Consider the following 25968-nt stretch of genomic DNA (forward strand, 5'->3'; position numbering starts at 1 on the left):
TTTATTTATTTATTTCATTTATACCCCGCCCTTCTCCCGGAGGACTCAGGGCGGCTTACAGCCAGTTTAAAACAATCCCACATAAATACCAAATACAAATCTAAAATAATTAAAAATAAATATTTGAATTGGCCGCTCTATTAAAATTTTGTTAAAACCAATTAAAATACCCCCTAGGCCAGTCCTGCCTGCTGAAACATCCAAGTCTTGAGGGTCTCTTCTGTTTTTTTTGGAGACTGAAATAGCAGCACAACTTCAAATGGGTTTCAGGTGGGGGAAGTGCACTGCCCTGGTTTGATTTTGAACAGGAAGCTTCATTTGTAAAATCTGTGCAAGTTGACAGGCAGTGTAAACACTGAAAGCAGCGCTCATGGCTCGTGAAAGGCCCCCTTTATGCTTTCTTGTTCTCTGGAGAACAATAAACAAGGGATATGTGTTGTTCTGGCATCTCAGAGCGCCTTCCGAGCAGAGGACCGACTGAGCACTTATGCTGGGCCACAGAGCCTGTAGAACAAGCTGTTGAAGGAAACACCGGACAGGTCTACTCAGAATTTATTGACTCCCGGGAAAAGAGGCACATTTTTCCCCCAAGCTGAAGCCTTTTGAGTGGTGGGAGGGTGGGGGCACCCTCAAAACGTGTGGAGCTAAGGCGAAGAGGTAGCTCTCCTTTCATGAATGGAATTAATTTCTTAAATTGGGTTACTCTCCAGTCATGTGTCCCAAAGATACTTTTTCACAAGGCAACTAGACTTTCTGTCCAACCAAAGGATAAAACACCCAGACACAAACTGAGCAATGTGGTATATGCAGTATAATGCAGTGAGCCACGTGCAGATCTGTACATTGGGGAAACAAAACAACCTCTTCATAAGCACATGGCACAACATAGGAGAGCAAACCCATCAGGATAAGATTCAGCAGTCCATCTGCATTTAAAAGACAAAAGCTACTCTTTCGAAGACAGCAAAGTCCACGGTTTGAAAAAGGGATCAAAGAGGCCATCTATGTCAAAACTGAACAGCCCTCTCTCAACATAGGGAGAGGAATACGATATCATCTGTCTCTAGTCTACAACACAGTCCTTTCAGCAGTCCCAAGAAGGCTCCACACTCATTTGGGCTGCTCAGGTGACACAGACAAGCCTCCAGGTAGCAGTAACGACTCTCTAAAAGAATGCAAATGACTAGCTGTCTGCAAGGATTCCCTACCATCCAGTCAGAGCTGAAGAAGCTTCTTGGATGAGAAGCGAAACATCTTCAAAGAAAAACAAGAAAGTCCAGTTACCTTGTGGAAAAGCATCTTTGGGGCAACCATGACCAGAATGACTAAGAATCTCCACAGACATCTCCAAACACGTATTTAATAATATCCCACACCAGGTGGAAGACTGTTATGTGGAGGAAGCAAAGGACTTTCTGACTTACAAAGACTGCTGGAGAGGAATGTGTGGGGCTGGGAATTTACATCTCTCCTGGAAGTCTTTTGTAGTTGTGGTAAGGGAGGCGCCGCACCTGTGCTACCCTGCCATTGCCTCTTCTCTAACATTCTTTATACCAGTGGTGGCGAACCTATGGCACGGGTGCCAGAGGTGGTACTCAGAGCCCTCTCTGTGGGTACGTGCGCCTAGGCCTTCAGCTGGGTTTTATAAAACCTTTTTGCTTTAGGCCTCCACCGCTGTGTGCAAAAAAAAAAGGTTCAATCAATCAGTCAATTTCAACTTCTCGCGGGACAAAAAATCTTGCAAAGTTGGAATTGATTGATTGAACTTTTTAGTCCCACCCAGCCTGCCATTACCACCGCAGCCATGCCCACCCAATGGGCCACGCCACCCGGCACCCGGCGATGCATAAGTGGGTTTTGGTCTCTAAAAGGTTCGCCATCACTGTTCTATGCTCTCCACAATACACAAGAACTCATGAAATTAGAAGATCTGATGATATTCTGGTTAAGTGGCTTTAATGGGGGCACGGTGGCCTAGCAGTTAAGGTGCTGTGCTTGTTGACTGAAAGGTTGGCAGTTCGAGACCCAAGTACCGTGTGATTGGGTGAGCTCCCATTCCTGTCCCAGCTCCTGCCAGCCTAGCAGTTTGAAAGCATACAAATGCAAGTAGATAAATAGGTACCGCTTCAGTGGGAAGGTAACAGCAGTCTGTGCACCTCGGTGTATAGTTATGCTGGCCACATGAACACAGAAAAGTCTTTGGATAATGCTGGCTCCCTCGGCTGGGAAGTGGAGCTGAACACTGTGCCCTAGAGTCAGACATGACTGGACAGGGGAATGGCTTTAATCACTACTTCTTTAATTTGCTTGAAATAAATGTTGGTGATCTGTTTCATTTCTCCATTCCTTCCCTCTCTAGGGCATAAAGCACATCGATCATTTTGGTTTTATATGTCGAGAATCCACTGAACCTGGAATAAGCCAGTATGCTTGCTACGTCTTCCAATGTGCAAGTGAATCTCTGGTAAGAATCTTTAAAATGCAATTTGCATTGTCTGTTTGATACAAAACTGGGGGAAAAAATGAGATAGGGTTGTTGTTTCTGTTTCTGAATCCATATGATGCTTCTTCAGTTGGAACCGGTTTATATCAGAGAAAGGAACAGAACCAGTCAAAGATTTGTACATACCTAAGCTGCCTCCCACAATGCTTGTCAAGTTTCTGCCTGAAGAGTTTTAATGAGACAATAAGATGGTTGATCAGACCCACTAAACTGAAATGTTTCTCCTAATTCAACTGAAATTTACCCTCCTGTAATCCTGTCTCTTTTTGGGCCATCTGTGTGTCTTCCTTCCATCAAGAGCCTGGAGAAGACTGCCCATCCCAGGACTTCCCAGTCTTTTCTCACTGACTTTGTTTCTGACCATCTTCATGCCATCTGTTGAACTGTTTCCACTGGTATTCCCCTTAAAATACTCCAAATCAAATTTCAGTGCAGAACCAAGCAGAAAAATTATTTCTGGTCCTTGAAGCTACGTTCTTCCTAATGCCACTTAAAATCCCTCCAGCCTTGGATTTGGCTGGTGATCAGCCATGACCTTGAGACCCTCCTCATCTCTAGATTTTGTTGCCGTGATTTTCAGAGCGGAGTTGGTAGACGTTGAAGGTGACTCTGTTGAGGCATTTTGTAACCTCTCCAGCTGTGGTGTTAACCACCACAGGAAGTATGGATGTCTCAACTGAAAGAAGAAGCCGTTGCTAGAAAGGGTGATTCTCTCTCCCTGGATGTCCTGGGACACTAAATGAGACACTAAATACATTTCTCCATATTTGCAGTCAGGACATCAGCTTTGCATTTCAGTTGGATTATGTTTTAGTGCACTGGAATGATGGCCTTGCTTGCTAGGAAACTCTGGAGTTATCTCTGGAGTGATGGATCTAGGACAGCCTTCAGAACCGAGCCACTGCCCAGTGGAAGTTTTTAAAGGGAGCCCTCAACTTACAACAGTTCATTTAGTGACCATTCAAAGTTACAACGGCACTGAAAAAAGCGACTTATGACCGTTTTTCACAGCAACGGCCTTTGCAGCATCCCCATGCTCATGTGATCAAAATTCAGATGCTGTTAATGTCTACTATTTCATATTTAGGCTAGTACAATTCTTATTATATCAGCTAAGTAAAGACATGTTTATTACATTTATCCATAGATTTTTAGCTTATATATATCTTAATTACTTTTAGATAAGAGATAGTAGACATTAAGAGAAAAAGAGAGGAGGTATTTGATGTTGAAACAAGATAAATAAATTCTGATTACTAAGGTTAAGATATTTGGAAATTAATAGAAAATAAGAATGCTATATTGTATTATTAATTAGATGATGTAAAAAGGTGAGAAATAGAATACGTTTGAATAGATAAGATGTGTATCCTGAATATTAGACTTTGTGATGAATTTGATAAAGGGAATTTTGGTAACTCAAAAACTGGAAATTATAAACAACAAATGTTAAATTCAAATATTAACGGGGACTTAAAAACTGGGAAAACTAATTAGGACATCGATTGTCTATAAAAACTGAATGTTTAAATAACTAGGATATGTATAAGCTAAAAATTACTGATAAATGTAAGAGTGTTATTTTTATTTAATTGACATAATAAGACTTGTATTATTTTAAAAATGAGACAGTAAATGCTAAGGGGAAAAGAGGGGAAATATTTAATGTGTTATTTTGAGATTTGTATTAAAGATATCTGTATGTCATTGTATTATCGGTTAACCCAGCCACCATGTTGCTTTTCAAATACTTAAATGTAAAATTAGAAAATCAATAAAACCTTTAAATAAAAAAAAAATTCAGACGCTGGGCAACTGGTTCATACTTATGACCGTTGCAGCATCCCAGGGGTCACGCAATCCCCTTTTGCAACCTTCTGACAAAACAAAGTCAAAGGGTAAGCCAAATTCACTTAACAACCCGGTTACTAACTTAACCACTGCAGTGAGTCACTTAACAACTGTGGCAAGAGAGGTCGTAAAATGGGGCAAAACTCACTTAACAACTGTTTCGCTGAATAATGGAAATTTTGGGCTCAATTGTGGTCGTAAGTCGGGGCTGCGACTTACTGGGCTGCCTGTGTTTCAGTTTCAGAGGGCCAGAAGTCAGCTTCAGACAATTATTCAGAACTGTTGTTGTATCTTACGATTAATGATTGTAACTATAATCTATGATCTGTCAGACCTGTCACTTTGTTGTTTGTATGTATACTGAGAGCTTATGTGCCAGAGACAAATTCCTCGTGTGTCCAATCACACTTGACCAATTCTTCTTCTTGGGCCATATCCGTTATCGGATGTTGGCGATCCTGTTTTTATCAGCAGCCGCACGAAAAAGTGCTGCTGAGTTTTGTCCAAACCAGTCCCTTAGATTTTGAAGCCACGATGTTCTTCTTCTGCCTGGACCTCGTTTGCCTTCCACCTTTCCCCAGAGGGTTAAATGGAGCATGCCGTATTTTTCTGGGTGTCGCATCACATGTCCGAAATATTCTAATTTTCGTTTTTTAATTGTTTTGATGATTTCCCTTGGCTTTCCCAGGCGGCTTATCACCGCCTCATTTCTGATCTTGTCAACCCAGCTTATACGTTAACAGCCGCCTGTAAATCCACATTTCAAATGCTTCTAGTCTCTTCAGGTGGCCTTCTATCAGAGACCAACTCTCTACTCCACAGAGCAGGATAGACCAATAAAGAATTCTATTCTATTACATCTTGGGCGCAATATCTCTATGGAGATTCTCAACCGTTCAGGTCATGCCTGTCCCAAAGGTCCGTTTCCAATAGGCAACTGGCCTTTTTTGGTTTTGAAATTGTTCTGTTTCTCATCCAAGACATTCCAGTTCTGAAGTGAAGAAGCTTCTTGGATGAGAAGCCAAATGTTTTCCGGGGGGTGGTGGTGGAGGGGGAACCTAAGAAAGTCCAGTTGTCTTTTGGAAAAGCAACTTTGGAAGAACAAAACTCACAGTGTTTTGATAGAGCGCTAACTTGAGATAACTCTCTGCCCTTTGGGTCCCAGGCAGAGATGGGTTAACAACCCTTGCAGAGAGTGGTTTTAGAAGCAGATATTATTACGCAGATTCTGAACGTTGTCGCAAGCTTCTGCCGGTTGCAGATAAAGAAGACTGGCCGCTCTCCCTTTTTCTCTGCAAATGTTTGCCCTGAGAAACAGAAGGAGGAATGCCAAGTCTTTTCAGAGAAGTCAAAGGGTTCAGCGCCAAGTTGCTTTTTTCCTGTAGCTTCCTGTCTTGTTGACGTGCCTTCCAGACTCTGGGCGGGTTTTCTTCAATAGCTCCCATCTGTTCGTCTACCGTTCAGGCCTGAGATGGATTTGAATCTGTATGCCAGTGACTTGCAACCTCTGACCCTTGTGAAGTTAGGTCCCTCTCGCGCCAGAAGGCGATGGGAATCTTACACCGCCTGGGCTGGGGGTTTGCTTCCCATCTGCAGGACACCAGAAAAGCCTCCAACAAGAGTTTGACTGATAAAAAACAACAACAACAACAACAACTAAGAAATGGAGCTTCTGACAATCAAGGAGCTCCGTGCTCTGACAGAGGGGTCTTCTTTGCAGGCTAGATTATGCCTGGAAAGCTGGATGTGATCTGGTTTTCAATGGGAAGCTCCATTGAAATTCACGGGAACCCGGCCCACTTCACGGGCCCAGCAGCAGAAAAAGTTGCCCAGTTCTATTGTGCCCTTTCTATGGGGCTGGTTTGGGAGCCTCGCTCGACCTGGGGGGAAAGCTCTTCCAGGGTCTTAAAAACACCCAGGTTTAATCTTGACATTCTCTTTCTAGGTGGATGAGATAATGCTGACTCTGAAGCAAGCCTTTAGCACGGCAGCAGCCCTGCAGAATGCCAAGACCCAGGTCAAACTGTGCGAGGCCTGTCCGATGCACTCCTTGCACAAGCTGTGCGAAAGGATTGAAGGTAGCCAGGTTTTAACTCTTGCATAGTCTGGAAGAAAGCACTGCAAGGGCTGTCCAGTACACTCTCCCCCAAACCGTCCTCTCCGTGGAAGACTTTCATGGGGTCAGGTGGGCTGGACAGGCTTGCAGCGCCATCTGCCCCATGTCACCTGCCGGTCCAGCCCATTTGCCCCCAAGTCTTCCTCCCTATCAGTTGCTGCTCATTTGAATGATGAGAGCCCAAGCGCAGTCACAGATGGGGATGCCTTTGTGTGTACTACCATAAAGGCAGGGAAAATAGAGATGTTTTGTTCTCTTAGCAAAAGGAAGGGATGCCTTAGTTCTGGTTATGTTTGGCTTCAGTATCTGGAAGAACAGCCTCACACTGCTATAGCAATCAAGGGGTTATGATAGTCTCTCCCTAGAACAGTGGTGGCGAACCTATGGCACGTGTGCCAGAGGCGGCACTCAGAGCTCTCTCTCTGGGCACACGCACCATGCCCCGGAGATGGCAACCGTCCCTCTTCAACCAGCTGCCCGCTAACTCGCCGAGGTCCCACATGGCCGGATGCATCTCAGCAACCATGCGCTCGTTGGCCTCTGTGCGGGGGCCGATGGTGTCAGGCAGCAGCCGCCCCTGCCCCTGCCTCACCTTGCCCTGTGATAATGGCACCCCCGCCCTGCCTTACCTTGCCTCGCCTCACCCCGCAGGACGAGCCTCCTGCCCACCGTCCCACCTGCCAGAGACCCCCTGGATCTCCCCCAATCCTGCCCAGCCCCCACAGACGTCCCTCCCCACGAGCAACATTGAGGTGATCACGACCACCTTGGCCACACCCACCCAATCTGCCATGACCACCACAGCCACATCCATCCGGTGGGCCACCCCCACCTGGCACCCGGCGATAAATAAGTGGGTTTTGGGTTGCAGTTTGGGCACTCTGTCTCTAAAAGGTTCACCATCACTGCCCTAGAAGCTCTTCTGGAAAGATCAGCCAGGCCTTCCTAGCCCAGCTCCTACTTCAGTCTGGGCTTCATCCGACCCTTCTAACTAGCTGTGTTAATTTAATAACAGCATTCTTGCGAGCTGCTTTTACAACTTTCCTTCAAAGTTGAAAAGTAACAAATCTGGGAGTTAGGGCCTAACTTTCTTTGAAAGATTTCTCTACTCCAGGGGTCTTCAAACTTGGCCCTTTTATGACTTGTGGACTTCAACTCCCAGAATTCCTCAGCCAGGCACTTGTGCCTGGCTGAGGAATTCTGGGAGTTGAAGTCCACAAGTCATAAAAGGGCCAAGTTTGAAGACCCCTGCTCTACTCATTTGACATTTTGGTGAAGGACTGGGCAATTGTTTTGTTTTGTTTTTTCCAACTAAGAGGTCCCCAAAGATTTGCTCTCCTTTTCCAGTTCTGACATGCTTGCTTTCTGGACCAGAACCACGAAAGTCTTCCAAATACAGCTATGCCATCCTTTTAATGCAAGTGATTTCGTGTTTATTCTCATGTTTAATTATCCTAGACATTCTTCTGGGTCTGAGTGAAGTGTGCACAGAATGGTTACCTCTTAACAGTCCTCAGAAATTTCCTTGTGTGCTGATTGGTTTCTCTTAGAGAGCGAGTAAAAACATTCCCTTCTGATTTGCTTATAGGTGATGGGTTGAGTAGATATTTTTTTTCATCATTCTTCTTTTGCTAAAGGTTGTGTGACTAACTCTTAATTCAACTTGAGAAATGCCTTTTAGTCACATGGGAAGTGTTTTCCCTGGATGGGTATCAGGTATCAAGGATAAAAACTGACTGTCTTACAATATTTTGCTGCTGCTGCTGCTGGAGCAGAAATGTTTACCTATTTCTGTTTCCTATGATTATCAGTGTTTTATTTCAGAAAGCATGTATTTGGTGATCAGCCCCATCTGGTGGGCAAAGCCATAAAGCCATCGAGGTTGTGTTAAAATCCAGCATTGAGAGAGAGAGAGAGAAAGCTGTAGTTCAAGGGTCTTCAAACTTGACCCTTTTATGACTTGTGGACTTCAACTCCCAGAATTCCTCAGCCAGGCACGCTGGCTGAGGAATTCTGGGAGTTGAAGTCCACAAGTCATAAAAGGGCCAAGTTGGAAGACCCCTGCTGTAGTGAGTCAGAGACCAAAACGGATTATGTTTTGTTCTTTAATAAGCCGTGTTTGCAGAAGGGACCGACTAATGGCAAGCTCTCTTCAATTCCCAAAAAATAAAATCCAGGGTTTCTTAGATTTGAAAAGATATGAAGCTGGAGCCTCATTGTTTTCCTTAAACAAAAAAAAAAAAGCTAAAAAAGATGGCAGCTTGTGAGCAAGAGAATACCAAAGTATCTAAGAAAGTTTTCACATGCTTCTGAAGACTTGTTTCAGTTGCTGGCGCCAAAAGGTATTTTAAAGTACGGTGTAATTTGACATAAAATCTACTTGGACAAAGGCTCCCCTGTCAAATAATGGTTGCGATGACAGCTGTGTTCACCTGTATGCAAATGTTGCAAAGAACTTCATATTCTGAACCAAGGACTGGAATGAGAATATCTGCTTCTGGGTGGTGCTCTGAGCATAGATATACTCTGAGGAGGAGCCCTATGTCTTCTCTCCCAGATTTTTGAAGTAGGCCCCAAATAGTTAAGATATTTTTTTTATAAGCCAAACTCAGAGTGCACCTTAGCCAAGATGGAGCCTCTAAACAAGCAAGTTTAGCTTTTGGCTTCTGGGTGTCCAGTTATACCCTTAGATGGAAATAGTTTGATTAAAAAAAACCCTATTCTTTCCTAGTCTCTTGATTGAGACCTCTTGGTTGGACTTATAAAAATGGTGATTTAAAGATTAAAAAATGGAATGTCTCATTAAAAGTTCCCTCTCTATTTCCCTTAATTATTATATCACATTCAAGTTAATACCTTTCTAGTTATAGCTCAGTCAGTCAATACATTTGTCAGTATAATTTTACTTACACATATCCAAGTCCTGCTTTTAAGTTTTACTTACGGTAATTCCAATTACCGTGTTCCAATTTAGCCTTTAATAACCATAATATTTAAACTTCGGGTAACCCAAATTTCCCTAATTTCATTACGAAGTAATTATCGTGTCTAAAATACACATATTATTTGGAAAGTTACATTCTTACTTTGTTTCACAGGTATATTCTATTTCTCGTCCTAATAGCTCCTCGTTTACTAATAAAATACCTTTCGTGAGATATGCACGAAAGATTTTGTTATTGGACTATTGGTTACCCTATCGCCACACTGCTTCCTAAATACTTGGATGTAAAATTGAAAAATTAATAACACTTGTTATAAAAAAAAAATGGAATGTCTGTGGGGTGGGGTCTTCTGGGTGGTCTTCTGCCAGCAGAGGCCCTTCGCTTCCAGGGTTGATGATCAAGACTGCAGAGATATCTCAGTGTGTTGCTCCCACCCACCTTCTCCCCAATCCCTCCTTTGGGAGTGGAGGTGCCACGCTGCTTAGGGCAACGCCCACCTCCTTCATGATCCCCAGACTTTGCAAATTGCTTTTGTTGGTAGCCAAATCTCAACCTAAGGAGAAAGGGGAGAGGGCTGGGGGGGGAAGCTCGCAACAAGCCACCCTGTGTGCGGCAAGGAGATGCAAAACTCTAGCCAGAGAGCTTCAATGTTCAAGTTGGGAGATGAAGGTCTCTCTCGGCTCAAAGGGGTGCCAGGCATCTGGGTGGCGAGGGCACGGGTGGGCATTGGGGCTTTGGCAGAGGCTGTGTGGATTTCAGCAGTCACACTTTAGCTGAATCCTCTCTTTCTGGCTTCAGAGAAGTGGCTGGGAGGGCTTTCCAATGAGTAAAGCTCTCTGAGGCTCAACGGCCTCTCTCTTTTTCCCTTTGAAGGACTTTATCCACCGAGAGCCAAGCTCGTGATTCAGAGGCACCTGTCTTCTCTCAGTGACAACGAACAGGCTGACATCTTTGAGCGTGTTCAGGTAATAAACACACACACACACACACCCTCAGATATGGCCCAAGGGTTGGTCTCTGCCTCTCTGTGAGCTGCGAAGCCTCCCGGAATCAGAAGCGCATGTCAGGTAGCAAATTCCTTTTGAAACACTGATGCACCTGGCTGCAAATCGGAGCTAGGTGGTCCTCAAAAATCTTTGCTTCTTTCCTCCCCTGGCAGAAAATGAAGCCGGTGAGTGACCAGGAAGAAAACGAGCTGCTGATTTTCCATCTACGCCACTTGTGTGAGGCGAAGCAAAAGACCCACATTCACGTTGACGAGGCCCCGATGGTGAGCTTCCTCCTTCTTAGGAGCTTCAAAAGAGGCCCTGGGACTCCTCCTTCAGCCATTCCGTTCACAGGAATTACATTCCATGTATGCCACGGAATCTCATTTTTAATGTATGCTGATTAGTGTACATTTAAAGTGGCAATAAAGTTATTGTTCTATTCTATTCTATTCTATTCTATTCCATATTGTCTATTCTGTGCTATGCTATGATGTTCTATGTTATTCCTATTCTATTCTGTTCTGTTCTGTTCCGTTCTGTTCCGTTCCACTCCATCCTTATCCTTATCCTTTATCCCTATCCCTATCCCTATCCCTATCCTCCTAACAGTTCCCTTCCTGCTTCTTAGGAGACTTATCTGAAAACAGATGATGCAGGAAGGATCCAGATAGAATTTTGGTGGGCAGAGACTAGCACTGTCCTTCTGGGGTAATTTTGCTGCTGGGATCCTTAAGGGAGCGAGGACTAGATTTCCTTGAGCCTAGAAAGCCTTCCTCTGTCCCAGCCAGATTTGGTTTAAATTGAGTTCAACTTACGAACATTAGCTCAGCAACCAAAGTTACACTGGGGCTAAATGCAGGTGGTCCTCGACTTACAATAGTTCGTTGAGTGACCTTTCCAAGTTACGACGACACCGAAAAAAAGTGACTTATGGCCATTATTCACACTTACGACCCTTGCAGCATCCCCAAAATTCAGATGCTTGGCAACTGGCTCATACTTATGACTGTTGCATCAGCATCCCGGGGTCCTGTGATCTCCTTTTGCGACCTCCTGACAAGCAAAGTCAGTGGGGAAGCCAGATTCACTTAACAACCATGTTACTAACTTAACAACTGCAGTGATTTACTTAACAAATGTGGCAAGAAAGGTCGTAAAGCGGGGCAAAACTCAGTTTACCAATGTTTCACTTAACAACAGAAGTTTTGGGCTCAAATACGACCAATGGTATAGCCCGGTGATTGCCATTTGTAATTTCCTTTGCCAGTTTTGAGCCAAACCGCCCCCCCATTTGGAAGAAATGATTCACACTTAACAGCTGTTGTAAAAAAATGGTCAGAAATTAGGGAGCGATTTGATTGCAAAGACCTACCAGGAAAATTCCAGTCCGAATTTCGGTCTGAAGTCGAGAACCCTCCTGTAGCTGAAATAAATAAAAGCCAGTTCTGCATTCGTGCCTACCTGATATTGCATCTAAATGGATGACTCTGCCCAAAAAAATGGGGCTTTTTAAAATTTGAAATGGGAGGAGGGGGGGAATAGCTGGACAAAACAGCCTTTTATCTTTTTCTGAAACCCAGCCCAGCCCCTGTCCCTGACAATTTCCGGTGTTTATTATTTTTCTATTTGGAATCAGTTTGGCAGTTGCATATTTTGGACCTCCTCAGTTGCCTGCATTGATAGGATGGTTTATCTTCACCATGCAGAACGCGTCTAATAACACAATCCCAGAAAACAGCACCAGTAGTGGAAGATTCACCCTGGATATCCTGAAGAACAAAGCCAAGAAATCCTTAACCAGCTCTCTCGAAAACATCTTCTCCAGGGTGAGATAAACTGCTCGGAGGGAGTAGGTGGCTGATAAAGTCATTTTAAACCGTTTTCTCTGTCAAATTAAGTTCCTTGGTGGGTGGCGAGGAAGCAGACGAGGTACCTTTCTCACAGCGTCCCACAAAAATTGTGAATTGCTCTGTTCTCTCCGAAGCTACTATTTTCAAACTGCTCACTTCCCTTCGAAAGCACTCCTTCAGAATTTGGCTTTAATTTTGCTAACTCAGAATTTAGCTTTAAAAAACGGTTGCAGGAATTGGGTGTGCCTGGTCTAGTGAAAAGAAGGACTCGGGGAGACGTGATAGCAGTCTTCCAATAGGGGCTGCCACAAAGAAGAGAGGGTCAGTCTATTCTCCAAAGCAGCACAAGGCAAGGCAAGCAAACAGTGGATGGAGACTAATCAAGGAGAGATGCAAACTAGAACTAAGGAGAAACTTCCTGACAGTGAGAACAATTAATCAGTAGAACAGCTTGCCACCAGAAGTTGTGTGTGTTCCAACACTGGAGCTTTTTAAGAAGTGACTAGACAGCCATTTGTCCAGAATGCTATAGGGAAGTGATGGCGAACCTTTTAGAGACTGAGTGCCCAAATTGCAACCCAAAACCCATTTATGCATCGTCGAGTGCTGGCTGGGTGTGGCCCATTGGGTGGGCGTGGCCAATTGGCTGGGCATGGCTCATTGGGTGGGCGTGGCTGCGGTGGTAATGGCAGACTGGGTGGGATTAAAAAGTTCAATCAATCAATTCCAACTTTGCAAGAGCTTTTTTTTCCCGTGAGAAGTTGAAATTGACTTATTGAACCTTTTTTTTTTTTTTTTTGCACATGGCGGCGGAGGCCTAAAGCGAAAAGATTTTATAAAACCCAGCTGAAGGCTTAGGACTGGGGCGACGGTGCGCGTGCCCACAGAGAGGGCTCTGAGTGCCGCCTCTGGCACCCGTGCCATAGGTTCGCCACAACTGCTATAGGGTCTCCTGCTTGTGCAGGGGGTTGGACTAGAAGACCTCCAAGGTCCCTTCCAACTCTGTTACTCTGTTATTATTCATTATGGCAGTGTTTGACACTGAAAGGGCACGATTTGGCACGGCATACAGTTCTGTGAAAAGGTACTTTCCCCCAAGGTTGTACATCAGGTGGTGTGACTGTTTGCTTTTAAATAGATCTTCTGGAAGGGAGACTCTCCGGACTTATGAAAAGTCAGCCTTTACAAGGGGCCCCAGGACTGCCAGCTGACATCACTGCCCCGTTTGGGGTTGTTTTGAGGAATGTACTTATTTATTTATTTGTATCTCGCCTTTACTAGTTTTACAAATAACTCAAGGTGGCAAACATATACAAACATGCCTTCCTCTTCCTATTTTCCCCCACAACAGCCCTGTGATGTGGGCTAGGCTGAGAGAGGGTTACTGGCCCAAGGTCACCCCGCTGATTTTCATAGCTAAGGCAGGACTTGAACTCACCGTCTGCCGATTTCTAGGCTAGTGCCTTAACCACTAGACCAGGGGTAGGCAACCTTGTCTCTTTTATGACTCGTGGACTTTAACTCCCAGAATTCCTGAGCCAGCCATGCTGAGGGGAAAGGGAGAGGTTTTCATGCTGACCCATACTGGCTCAGGAATTCTGGGAGTTGAAGTCCACGAGTCATAAAAGAGCCAAGGTGTTGCCTACCCCTGCACTAGACCAAACTGGCTCACGAGGGCCTTCCTGTCAGCACAGGAGCCACCGAGGCAGGAAATAGATGACACCAAGCAGTGTCTTGTGTCTTGCAGGGGGCCAGTCGCAGGCGTGGTCGCCTGGGGAGCACGGAGAGCTTTGAAAGGTGCAACCATCTCACTTCTGACAAAGTAAGTACCAAATAGTCAATAGTATTAAGTACCTGGGAGTGCAGATCACTAACAATCTGATTTGCTCACTTGTAAAGCGTGCAAACCAGCGTTTCCATTCCCGCCATCCGGATGAGGAGAGCACATCTTTCTCCTTCTGTCCTGGCCATTTTTTACAGAGGCACAACTGAGAGCATTTTAACAAAACTGCATCCATCTTTGGGTTGAGCAGTGCCTCAGACAGAAGGTCCACACAGAGAGTGGTAAGGACAGCTGAGAAGATTATAGGAAGCTTACTTCCTGTGATTCAGGATACTGCTTGTAAGTGCTAAGAGCTCAAAGCATTGTTAGAGACCCTACGCACCCACTTCACGGTCTGTTTCTGTTGCTCCCCTCCGGGAGGAGGTTTCGAAGTATTTATAGCAGAACAACTAGATTCTGAAAAAGCTTTGTTCCTTACTGCATCTGTCTTGTAAATTCGCAGGATTCTTCCCCCCCCTTGCCATATATATGTATACATTCAAACTAGACTGTGATGTTTCTCAGTGTCATATATGTGTGTGTATGTGGGGTATATGCACAATGGTATTTTTTTGAGGTGAATGCAAGAAAATTTCATTTTAATGTGTGCTGATTAGTGCACATTTAAAGTGACAGTAAAGTTTTTAATTCTATTCTGTTCCTCTAAATGGGAGGAAGTGCCTAGGGTAGAACCCATTGCAGAAGAATCAAAGGCGCCGTCTTCCTTGTTTTTATTACAGGTAGTTCTCAATTTACACTTACCCACTTAGTGACCTTTTGAAATTACAGCGGCAGTGAAAAAAGTGCCTCATGATCATTCTTCACAGTTAACGACCGTGGCAACGTCCCCAGGGCCACGTGATCAAAATTCGGACGCTTAGCCACGGACTCATATTTATGACGGTGGCAGCGTCCCGGGGTCACGTGATTCCCCTCTTGTGACCTTCTGCCAAGCAAAGTCAATGGGGGGAGAGCCAGATTCACTTAACCACCTTGTTACTATCTTAATAACCGCAGCGGTTCACTTAACGACAGTGGCAAGGAAAGTCGTAAAATGGGGCAAAACCCACTGAACCACTGTCTGTCTTAGCAAGGGAAAGTTTGGGCTGGGTTACGATCGTAAGTCAAGGACTACCTGTGGTTTTTTTTAAATTTCAACGTTAAAAGAGAACAACTGAGAGAAAAGGAAATAATAAATACCCCGGACTTTCTTTGCATAAGCAGAAAAATTTTCTCCTGTCTCTGCCAGCATGGGGAGCATCTGAGCGTTGTCCCTGGAGGGAGGGTCTTCTTGGGCTAAGCAGGGTGTGAATAGTACCTTTTCCGCTTATTTCCTGTTTAAATGCTCTCCCTGTCACTCCTACAATAGAGATCGTTCCCCCCCTTCCCTTCCCCGGGATATAAAGGGCTGTTTGTGTGGTTTTCAATTATTCTGTCGGGTTATCCAAAGTGGAGCTCATAACAGATGCAGCTTGGACAAGGCAGGGAAATCCTGTCGGCCCCAGATCCAGGAACCGGGCCAAGGGGCCAGCTTTGGTGAGGCGGTGGGCTTCTGGCTCGCTTCCTCCTCTTCTTCCTCCCTCTCCAGATGGTCCTCTAGTAGCGTTTGGACTCCCTGGGGCTACGTCGAAGGTGGACCGACTGTGTTCTCCCTTCCGCCAGCAAAGTGGGATTTTACACATTTGGTTCTTAAGCTGCAAGGCGCGCCTGTCTTTGTGCGGGGAAAGTCACCTCTCTTTTTTGGCCTGGGAGGTGCGTAGAAGGTGTGGGTCATCAGGAGAGCGCCTCATCCGTGTCTGTGGCTTCTAGGACTGCTCCTCCGGGGACTCCCCACCCTCCACGCCGCCGGCATCTCCCGTCGCCTTGGCTGGGCACCCCTTTCCCGAAGAGGACTCCGATTCTCCCCAGTTCAGGAGACGCGCCCACACATTTAGCCACCCGCCCTCCGCTTCCAAGAAGAGGATCACTTTCCAGGATGGACGGTCTCAAAGCGTCCGGTCGCCCCTCCTGAGGCAGAACTCAACTGAACAGAGCAGGTGAGTTGGGCTGGGGGTGGGAGGGGGGGCAAGTGGCTTTCTTCAGAGGAGATGCTGGCTGGATGCCCATCTGGGGAGGCCTCCTGAGATCCAGGACTGCCTTCAGACATGCAGATGGCCTGAAGCTGGGATGGGACAGTTGCAGCGTATTTTACGTAGCGGTGTACGCTTCAAATAATAATGAAAATAATGCCTATCGCCTCAACTCTTTAACAGGTTTCTTGACAGAGATACATTTTAGTCCCTATAAAAATGAAGGTACAAAATTATCTGTGGAGAATCTCGGTCATCCAGGGGACGCTGGTCCCAAAGTTGCTTTTTCTTTGTTTTTCTTTGAAGACGTTTCGCTTCTCATCCAAAAATTTTCTTCAGCTCTGACTGGATGGTGGGGAATGGAAGGATTTATACTCCTTGCAGACAGCTGGTCATTTGCCTTCTTTTAGAGCAGTGTTTCTCAACCCTGACAATTTTAAGGCATGTGGACTTCAACTCTCAGAATTCCACAGCCAGCAATGCTGGCTGTGGAATTCTGGGAGTTGAGGTCCACATGCCTTAAAATTGTCAAGGTTGAGAAACACTGTTTTAGAGAGTCCTTGAGGCCATTTGGAGGTTTGTCTATCTCCTCAAGGTCACCTGAGAAACTTCTTGGATAAGAAGCAAAACGTCATCAAAGAAAAACAAGGAAGTCCAATTGCCTTTTTGAAAAAGCAGCTTTGGGACTACAAAATTGTCATTTATCCTGTGCACCTAGACAGGTGTCTTTAGTTTAAAATAGCCATTTCCAAGATTCTACAGATTTAAATCTCAGCCCTGAAAAAAATTTAGAGAAAGCAAGGGAACATTTTCCAAAGATGCTTGTTTTGCTTGAAATTGTGTAGCTTCAATCCAGACTTGAATTGAATTCTGCTTTGTATAAATAAAACAGGGTCTCCCCCCCCCCCCCATTCCTCCAAAACTGCTTCAGTGTTAAAAGGGGAAAGGAGCGTTTACGGTCTACTGGTGCTATTTTAAGAAGAAAATAATTTGAAGCACGAATCCATCCTAAGCAAAAGAAAATTAGGAGCAAAACTTGGATCAGTCCAGTTGTTCAAGGTTTATGATCAACATTTTTAGCAGGCCAACATTCAGAAGTTGAAAGTCCGAAAAAAAGAAAGGGGAAGAGAAAAGAGAGATCTTGTAAAGCCCAATTGTCCTCCCCCTAATCAGTCCCAAATGGCGGGGATTAAAACATTATTCTCAGGATTTCAGACCGGTCTGAAATGAATGAGAAGCCAGCTAGGGCTGAATCATTTTGGAAAAAAAGGGTTTTTTTTGTCAGATTGCAGCGGCAACTTTTGAACACCTTCAAACACTGCTCTGTGTGAGGAGATACGGTGGGAGTTTAATCCCTGCCTGGTTGACACACCCTCTGGCTTTCACAAAACCCAGAGGAGTTGACTCTGTGTATGCAAAGACTCTTGTGGCATTGTAGTCTCCCTTATTGCTTTCAATGGGACCCATTTCTGAGGACAAAGAGTCCTTCAGGGCTTTGTCAGCCCAAAACCGGGACATTTAGGATATTTAACTCTTAAGACCTCAAGAGGTCACAAACCCTTAGTATCAAAAAGTGGGTTTATCCCTAAAATGCAGAATCTCCTCCCTTGTCAGGCTGAAATATCTGCCCAGGTTTGGGCAGGGATAGGAAACAGTACACAGGGAGCTTGGGAATTAGATGCTACATGGCTTTCAGGAGGTAGAAGTGTCTGTGGAGATTCTCAATCAATCAGAATAGAGCTAAAAGGGATGTTGAAGATCTTCTAGCCCAACCCCCTGCTCAAGTAGGAGATCCCATACTATTTCAGATAGGTGGCTGTCCAGTCTCTTCTTAAAAACCTCTAGTGATGAAGCACCTACAACTTCTGAAGGCAAGCTGTTCCACTGGTAAATTGTCCTCACTCTTAGGAAGTTTCTCCTTAATTCCAAGTCGCTTCTCTCCTTGATTAGTTTCTATCCATTGTTTCTTGTCCTGCCTTCTGGTGCTTTGGAAAATAGGTTGACCCTCCTCTTCTTTGTGGCATCCCCTCAAATACTGGAATACTGCTATCATGTGACCCCTATTCCTTGTCTTCTCTAGACTGGCCATACCCAATTCCTGTAACCGTTTTTCACAAGTTTTAGTCTCCAGGCCCTTAGTCATCATAGTTGTTCTTCTCTGCACTTTTTCCAAAGTCTCAACATTTTTTTTATAATGTGGTGACCAAAACTGGATGCATTATTCCAGGTGTGGTCTTATTAAGGATTTTTAAAGCAGTGCTTATACTTCGTGTCATTTTGATTCTATCCCTGTGTTTATTCCACCAAGGATTGTATTAGCTTTTTTGGCTGCTGTCACACACTGCTGGCTCATATTTAAGTGATCGTCCACTAGGACTCCAAGGTCCCTCTCACAGTTACTGTTTTTGAGCCAGGTTTCGCCTAATCTGTACTTATACCTTTGGTTTTTCCTGCCCAGGTGTCAAACCTTGCTTTTCTCCACATTAAATTTCACGTTGTTGGATAGGGCCCATTGTTCAAGTCTGTCAAGAACTTTTTGGATCCTGAGCTTGTCTTCTGGGGTGTTGGCTATTCCTGCCAGCTTAGTGTCATCTGCAAATTAGATGATCATCCACGTCATGGTTGTCCCAAAGGTGCTTTTCCAAAAGGCAACTGGACTTTCTTGGGTTTTTTTTTCTTTAAAAACATTTCACTTTAGCCGTGGTGGCGCAGTGGTGAGAATGCAGTATTGCAGACTAACTCACTGCTCACTGCCAGGAGTTCAATCTGGACAGGCCTCAAGGTTGACTCAGCCTTCCATACTTCTGAGGTCGGTAAAAGGAGAACCCAGATTGTTGGGGGCAAGACGCTGACTCTATAAACTGCTTGGAGAGGGCTGTAAAAGCACCGTGAAGCGGTATATAAGTCTAAGCGCTATTGCTATTATCATCCAAGAATCTTCTTCAGTTAACTTCACTGAACTGAATTGAGGAAGCTTCTTGGATGAGAAAATGAAACGTTTTCAAAGGAAAAAAACGAAGAAAGCCCAGTTGCCTGTTGGAAAAGCACCTTTGGGACAGGAGGCAGAAGGAATTGACCAAACAGATCCAGATCTGCCTGGGACTATTGCTTCAGAAAACTGGTTTGCTGTGTCCTTGAACGGTGATAAACAGCTCAAGGGAATTGATGAGGGAGCATCCCTAACCTGGGCCTCTTCCTCCCTTATTTTTAACCATTTCCTGGGCATTTCTGCACCAGCAGCCTCATCCAATTTACTTTTTTTCCTCTGCGAAAGTGGCTATCATAGCCACTCATGGCCAAGGGCAAAATTAAGCCATTCTGAAAGTCCAGGTGCTGGGCCTAGCTGGTTCATTCCTCGCAACTTCAGTCAGAAGAAGCATTCTTGGATTCCTTCTCTGATAGCCATTTCTTTCCAAATTGTTGTTGTTAGTTGCGAAGTCGTGTCTGACCCATCGCGACCCCATGGACAACATTCCTCCAGGCCTTCCTGTCCTCTACCATCTTCTGGAGTCCATTTAAGCTCACGCCAACTGCTTCAGTGACTCCATCCAGCCACCTCATTCCCTGTCGTCCCCTTCTTCTCTTGCCCTCAATCTTTCCCAGCATTAGGCTCTTCTCCCGTGAGTCCTTCCTTCTCATAAGGTGGCCAAAGTACTTGAGTTTCAACTTCAGGATCTGGCCTTCAAAAGAGCAGTCAGGTTTGATCTCCTCTAGGACTGACCGGTTTGCTCGCCTTGCAGTCCAGGGGACTCGCAGGAGTCTTCTCCAGCACCAGAGTTCAAAGGCCTCCATTCTTTGGCACTCGGCCTTTCTTATGGTCCAACTTTCACAGCCATACATTGCAACTGGGAAAATCATGGCCTTGACTATACACACTTTTGTTGGCAGGGTGATGTCTCTGCTTTTTAGTATGCTGTCTAGATTTGCCAAATTACACCCTACCTAATTCTAAGGGAATAAGAACTTTAGGCAAACTGCAGGTTTCATTTCTTCTGAACTCTTGTTTTTCAGAACAGTTGAGAAATCAGTTTGTTTGACATGCGATCGCTTTGTAAGTGTCTTGCCTCTCTGCTTTCTTTCTTTCTTTTTTTTAGTATTTTCCTCCAGCTCAGGCTGTAACCTTGCAGCACAACAGGAAACCTGAGCAATAACAGTGGTTAGTCCAACAGCCCAGCATTTCTTTCTTTGTCTTTGTCATGGCAAAGCTTGGGCTCTTGCTTGCTCAGCCAGTTTTCCTAATTAGAGCAGCAATTTCCCTTGCCAGATGTTGCTTTTCCACGTGCTTGTTTATCTGGCACGGAAACAGTTCCTTCCAAGAATTGGTTAGCAGCTGGGGCTAAGAAAAAACGCCCCAGACCTTGTTCTCCATTTTAAAAGTGGAAATAAATCTGCTGCCCCCATCCTCAGAAAAACCCTGACGGGTGTATATTTATTCCGTGGAATTGTGTAAATAATGCCTAGAATTGGATCACCCTGCAGAAAGTGACTGACTGTTGTACATTCTCTCTCTCTCTTGCACATTGCAAACAAAACAACGCCACAACCTCCACCCAACCCCCAACAAAATATTATTGCGAATGAAGGCAGCTATACGTCTCCCAGGATAAAGTTTTAGGATCCAATCTGGGTTGGTCACCGGGATCGGAAGTTTAGTCTTCCGAGCTTTCGGATTAGTGCTAGAGCCCATCTTCAAGGAGCTTGTCACTAGCAGAGTGTGCTAGAGAGAAGTTCCCCGAGCATGGTCTTCAGCAACGAGTCCAAAAGTTCAGAAGACTAAACCTCTGGTCCTGGTGACCGACCCAGATTGGATCCTAAAACATGATTGGTTTGATTCAAAGCAGGCTCTGCACAATACCTGGAAACGCAGGTGTGTGAGTGTGTGCATAAATCACTGTAAAATGTGTCATCTAGCACGGGGTCCCCAACCCTCAGTCCGTGAATCGACACCGGGCCGTGGCATGCCAGCAACTGGTCCACACAAGCAAAGCCCCATCTGTGGGATGCAGGCAGCACACAAAACTACGCACTCTCTGGTCCGAGGAAAAACTTTTCTCCACAGAACCGGTCCCTGATGCCCAAAAGGTTGGGGACCTCTGATCTAGCACAGGGGGGCCCAACCCCCGGTCTCTGGACTGGCAGTGGTCTGCAGCTTGCCAGAAACCAGTCTGCACAAACAAGAGAAGCCCCATCCACAGGATGCAGGCAGCACAAAAAAACACACCCCATCCGATCCACAGAAAAACCTCTCTCCACAAAACTGGTCCTTGGTGCCCCAAAAGGTTGGGGGCCGCTGATCCAGCAGGTAGTGACTTTGCTTGTAATTTAAAGGCGAGGGCCTGAAGATCACACGCATGTGAGGGAAGGGCAGTCAGTTACGGGTCCTCCATTCATTGTGAGGCAGTCTCCCCAAAAGAGGGTTTAGTGCAGAGTTAGGCAACCTTGGCTCTTTTATGACTCATGGACTTCAACTCCCAGAATTCCTGAGCCAGCATGGCTCAGCTTGGAAACCTCTCCCTTTCCCCTCAGCATGGCTGGCTCAGGAATTCTGGGAGTTGAAGTCCACAAGTCATAAAAGAGCCAAGGTTGCCTACCCCTGGTTTAGGGGTTCAGCCCGCATTTTTGGCCACAGCCTCACATTCCAGGGACCATTTATTTGATAACCCATTCTGCTGAGGGAAAGCTATCCGTGAAGGAAGTCATCCACTGACTCCCATTCTACTTGAGGACCAAACTTAGATTTAACCCCCTGGCTGCGTTCCGGTGTGGCACCCATCCTCTTCAGTTTAGTAAACTCTCATATCCCCAGCTCAGCTCATTTGCACAGGATGGGACAACTCGCCAGGGCAACTTGCCGTGGCCAACTCACCCCAGGACAACTTGCCTCAGGACAATTCAACAACTACAAAAGTGAGGGGTCCCGGGTGCTCTCTGAGCTTACTCGTTTTCTTGCAAGACGTTTCATTTCCCAGCAATGCACTGATGACGTTATCTAGTTTGGGTAATGAAACGTCCGCAAGAAAACAACCAAGCTCAGAGAGTACCAAAGAAACACCCCCGCTCCTCATTTCAGCTCCTTTATAAACAGAAAAGTTAAATTAATTTCAACGGAACCGTGGCTAATAATAATGAAATAAAGTCAACCCTAGAAATACAAGAGTTGCAATAATTTCGATGAAAATGTGGTCGCCAACGTTAAAAGTAACTAAAAGAAACAATACACTGTTGCATTGTCCCGTGGCAGCGAGTTGTCCCGTGGCAAGTTGGCCACGGCGTGTTGGCTGCAGTGAGTTGACTATGGAGAGTTGCCCTGGAACCCCATTTGCATGCTGTTTTGGTGACAATGCCCAGTTGACACTCGGCTTAACTCTGCCCTTTTGTGCAGTGGACGTAGATGAGCGGTTGGGCCTCTCTTAAACGCTGGACTAGAACTTACGGCTCTCCTTTTTCTCATTGCCTGCTGCCAGGCTGGCAGTTGCCCGACGTACCCGCAGTGAGAGTGAGTCTTCGGTGCCTCCCAGCCTCCCTTCTTCTTTCTCTGCCCCTTCTTTCCTGAAAAGCTTGTACCAGAGTTCTGGGAAGCCGGCTTCTCCGCCCGAAGGTGATCCCACCAGGAGGTGAGAGCGCTATTCCTGCCCGCCTGCTCTGCTGCATTTCCACCCATCTGGCTTGCCAGAGCCTCACCGGCTGCTTAGGAAGCATCTCATGAGCATCCTTGCCTGATGCACTCTGCGGACACATGTCTTCCAAGCTGCAGGCAGAGGATGGGCTTAACGTGGCCCCACTCGTCAACGCTGATGCCGTTTTGGGTCACATCAACATTGCCAACCCAGAGAGAGAGAGAGAGAGACGTGTCAGGGTCCTTCCTAACGTTACTCTGATTGTAAACCCGTATTCTTTTTAAAAGCCACCCTGTAAGTCTCTGTGGCTTTCTCATAGGTCTCTTTTTGTCTACTCTCTCGTCCTATGGAAGGGTGTGGAAGGATATTTTTTTTCCCGATCCTTTTGGGGTTTGGGGTCAGGACAGACAATTTGGCAGGATCTCCTGACAGTCGTTCCACAACCAATTTGGGCACCTGATGCTCAATAGTGAAGATAAACTTACCCGAGTTTGTAAAACTTGCCTGACCTTGAAAAAATATTTTATTATTATTATTTTTAATATAACAGCTTCGGTTTCCATTATGGCTGGTTAATATAGACGTGTTTACCCTTCAGAGTTTTTTGGGGGTACGGGAAGCACCGGCAATGTTGATCTTTTTTCGTGTGGTCCCTCTACTAATGAGCATTTCTACATTTTTGCTGTGTGGCGAACCGTGATGAATCTTGGCATGTTTTATAACCCTGCAAATAGCACAATTTTCAGCCATCTGCAGCCACCTGTGGGTGTGCGCTCTGGGCCGAGTGTCTCATTTTCACAGTGCACTTTTTAATCAGCCAGCTAAGCTTCACGCAGGACACAGTGGGAGGTCTCAGGCATGTTTTGATTTGGAAGGTGGGGTGGGGGGGTGGAGGGTGATGCCCCCAATCTTCTTTAAAAGTGTGGCTTGATTGTCTGGTTGCTGATGAACCCAGCTGTTAAATTAAGTTAATTGAATTAAAATTATTTGCTGCCCATCTCGTGGTTCATGGCACTCCGAGCTATTTCCAGAGTCCACCTCTCTGGTTTTTATGCTTCTGTGTAATTCCTGGGCTGTGGAGGGACTTTTATGGTGTCAACATTGAAGTTTAGGGAACAAGAAAGGAAGATGTAGACATTCAATCTGCCTCGTTGGTTTATGATTTAGATGTAAGCTCATCTCTAACTTTGTGATTCACCTTAGAATAGAATTGAGCTGGAAGGGACCTTAGAGGTCATCTAGTCCAACCCTCCTGCTCATGCTGGAGACCCTATACCATTTCAGACAAGTGACTGTCTTAGTCTCTTCTTAAAAACCTCCAGTGATGGAGCGCCCACGATTTCTGAAAGGCAAAATGCTCCACTGGTTAATTGTCCTCACTCTTATGAAGTTTCTCCTTACTTCCAGGTTGCTTCTCTCTTTGGTCAGTATCCAACCATTGTATTAAACATTTTTGACTTCCTATAAATTCCATACAATTAAAATTGTTTTAACATATCTGGATCTACTTTCTCTTGAATTGGGACTTACCAGTGCCCTTTAATCTAAATGAAGACGTAAGACCTCTTTATTCGGTTAATCTAGATGAGAGCCACAGCAGTCACTCCAACATACTTTTTTCTTCCTTGTGATGGTCTAGACCAGGGGTAGGCAACCTTGGCTCTTTTATGACTTGTGGACTTCAATACCCAGAATTCCTGAACCAGCCACTCTGACTCAGGAATTCTGGGAGTTGAAGTCCACAAGTCATAAAAGAGCCAAGGTTGACTACCCCTGGTCTAGACTCTAGAACATTAAAAAGGTTTCTGCAGATTTCAGGGAGAAGCAGGCAGCTTGCATGCTGTTTTTCTCCAGTGCATGCGCGTGTTTTGGTTCTCTTTCAAGGAGTGCAGACTAAAGCACGGGCTGGATGCCTTAAGCTAATACGTTTCTTCCAAGGAAAAGAGAAGTTGAACTGAAAGCAAATGCAAATATTAATGCCGAGCATCAGCATAAACATTTCTCTCGGGTCAGCTGGATCAAACCAGAAGCATTCCTGTTACACACAGGAAAAATTGTGACAACATCATTTTGGGCGACGGGCGTGGAATGTTGCGGCAAAGGTCTATGGAGGGTGGTAGGAAAGACCTCTTTGTTTTGGGAGAAGCTCAGTGTGGTTCATAAAATGGGAAGAAGGAAGTAGCTTTGTAAGTATTATATATGTTGGATAGCGAAGTTCTGTAAAATTTCCCCCTTTGAGTGTAGACAAGTATGAATACATACTCTTAACAGAGTTTCACCGCTGTCTGAAATAAAAGCAGGGTTTCATCGTGGGCTAATTCTTTGGAAATTCCTTGGGCCTCTTACACACTTACTTAAGGATAACGTTGAGCCGTCTGGTATTCAAAGAAAATGATGTTTGGAAGTAATTACTATCATAATGCATTAATGGTTTTGCTGTTTTACTTAATACCGATTTTTAAAAAAAAATAAATAAAATAAAATAAAAAATGATCCAAGCTCCCAAGGGAAGGAATGTTTTGCATTATGCTAAAAACTATTAAGACTTTTTTTTTTTGTACTGCTGGAGGAAAAATGAGAATGATTAAACTGTAAACATATTTAACTTCCAGAAGAGCCTATCTGAATGCTTGTTTGAATTATAGCTTCAGGGGTCATTTAAAGCCAAACTGTGGACACTGCTAATTCCCTTTTTGGAAGTTTGCTGTTCATAACCTTTTTAGGACTTGTGAGATATGCCTATGGGTCCCCCCCCCTTATTGTTGTTAAATCATTTCTATGACTGTTGAAGATTTAAACTTTTATTAGATAGTTGCTGGGAGCTCGATGGCTCAGTGGTTAAAGATGCTGAGCTTATCAGCTGGCAGCCGGGGTTCAAGACCCGAGCTCCTGGCGACGGGGTGAGCTCCTGTTCCTTGCTCCAGCTTCTGCCCACTTAGCAATTAGAAAGCATGCAGATGCAAGTAGATATATACCCTGTTTCCCTGAAAATAAGACCCACCCTGAAAATAAGCCCTAGCCTGATTTTTTTGGGGGTGGGCCTAATATAAGCCTTACCCCCAAAATAAGCCCTGGGGGTGGGTGGGCGTGGCCAGTACAAGCAGCAGCGAGCGTGCAGGGGCAGATGGTGTCCGGCAGCAGCCGCAGCCCTCCTACACCTTGGCGCAGCGTAGGAAAGTCTGAGCGTGGAGGTAGAGGGGAGGCAG

At 45.2% G+C, this 25968-nt stretch overlaps 1 protein-coding gene across 1 annotated transcript in view; it reads left to right on the forward strand.

Moving 5' to 3' along the window:
* TBC1D4 (TBC1 domain family member 4) overlaps positions 1-25968 on the forward strand; it is a 91077-nt gene that overhangs the window by 44978 nt on the left and 20131 nt on the right. Inside the window, exons 4-11 of the mRNA XM_015832330.1 lie at positions 2360-2464; positions 6300-6432; positions 10289-10380; positions 10575-10685; positions 12111-12230; positions 14002-14076; positions 15886-16112; positions 22610-22759. Coding sequence (XP_015687816.1) covers positions 2360-2464; positions 6300-6432; positions 10289-10380; positions 10575-10685; positions 12111-12230; positions 14002-14076; positions 15886-16112; positions 22610-22759 — 1013 coding nt within the window. The remainder of the gene's footprint in view (positions 1-2359; positions 2465-6299; positions 6433-10288; positions 10381-10574; positions 10686-12110; positions 12231-14001; positions 14077-15885; positions 16113-22609; positions 22760-25968) is intronic.

Source organism: Protobothrops mucrosquamatus, unplaced genomic scaffold (genome assembly GCF_001527695.2).
Source record: "Protobothrops mucrosquamatus isolate PMUCROS unplaced genomic scaffold, P.Mucros_1.0 scaffold2, whole genome shotgun sequence".
Taxonomy (NCBI): domain Eukaryota; kingdom Metazoa; phylum Chordata; class Lepidosauria; order Squamata; family Viperidae; genus Protobothrops; species Protobothrops mucrosquamatus.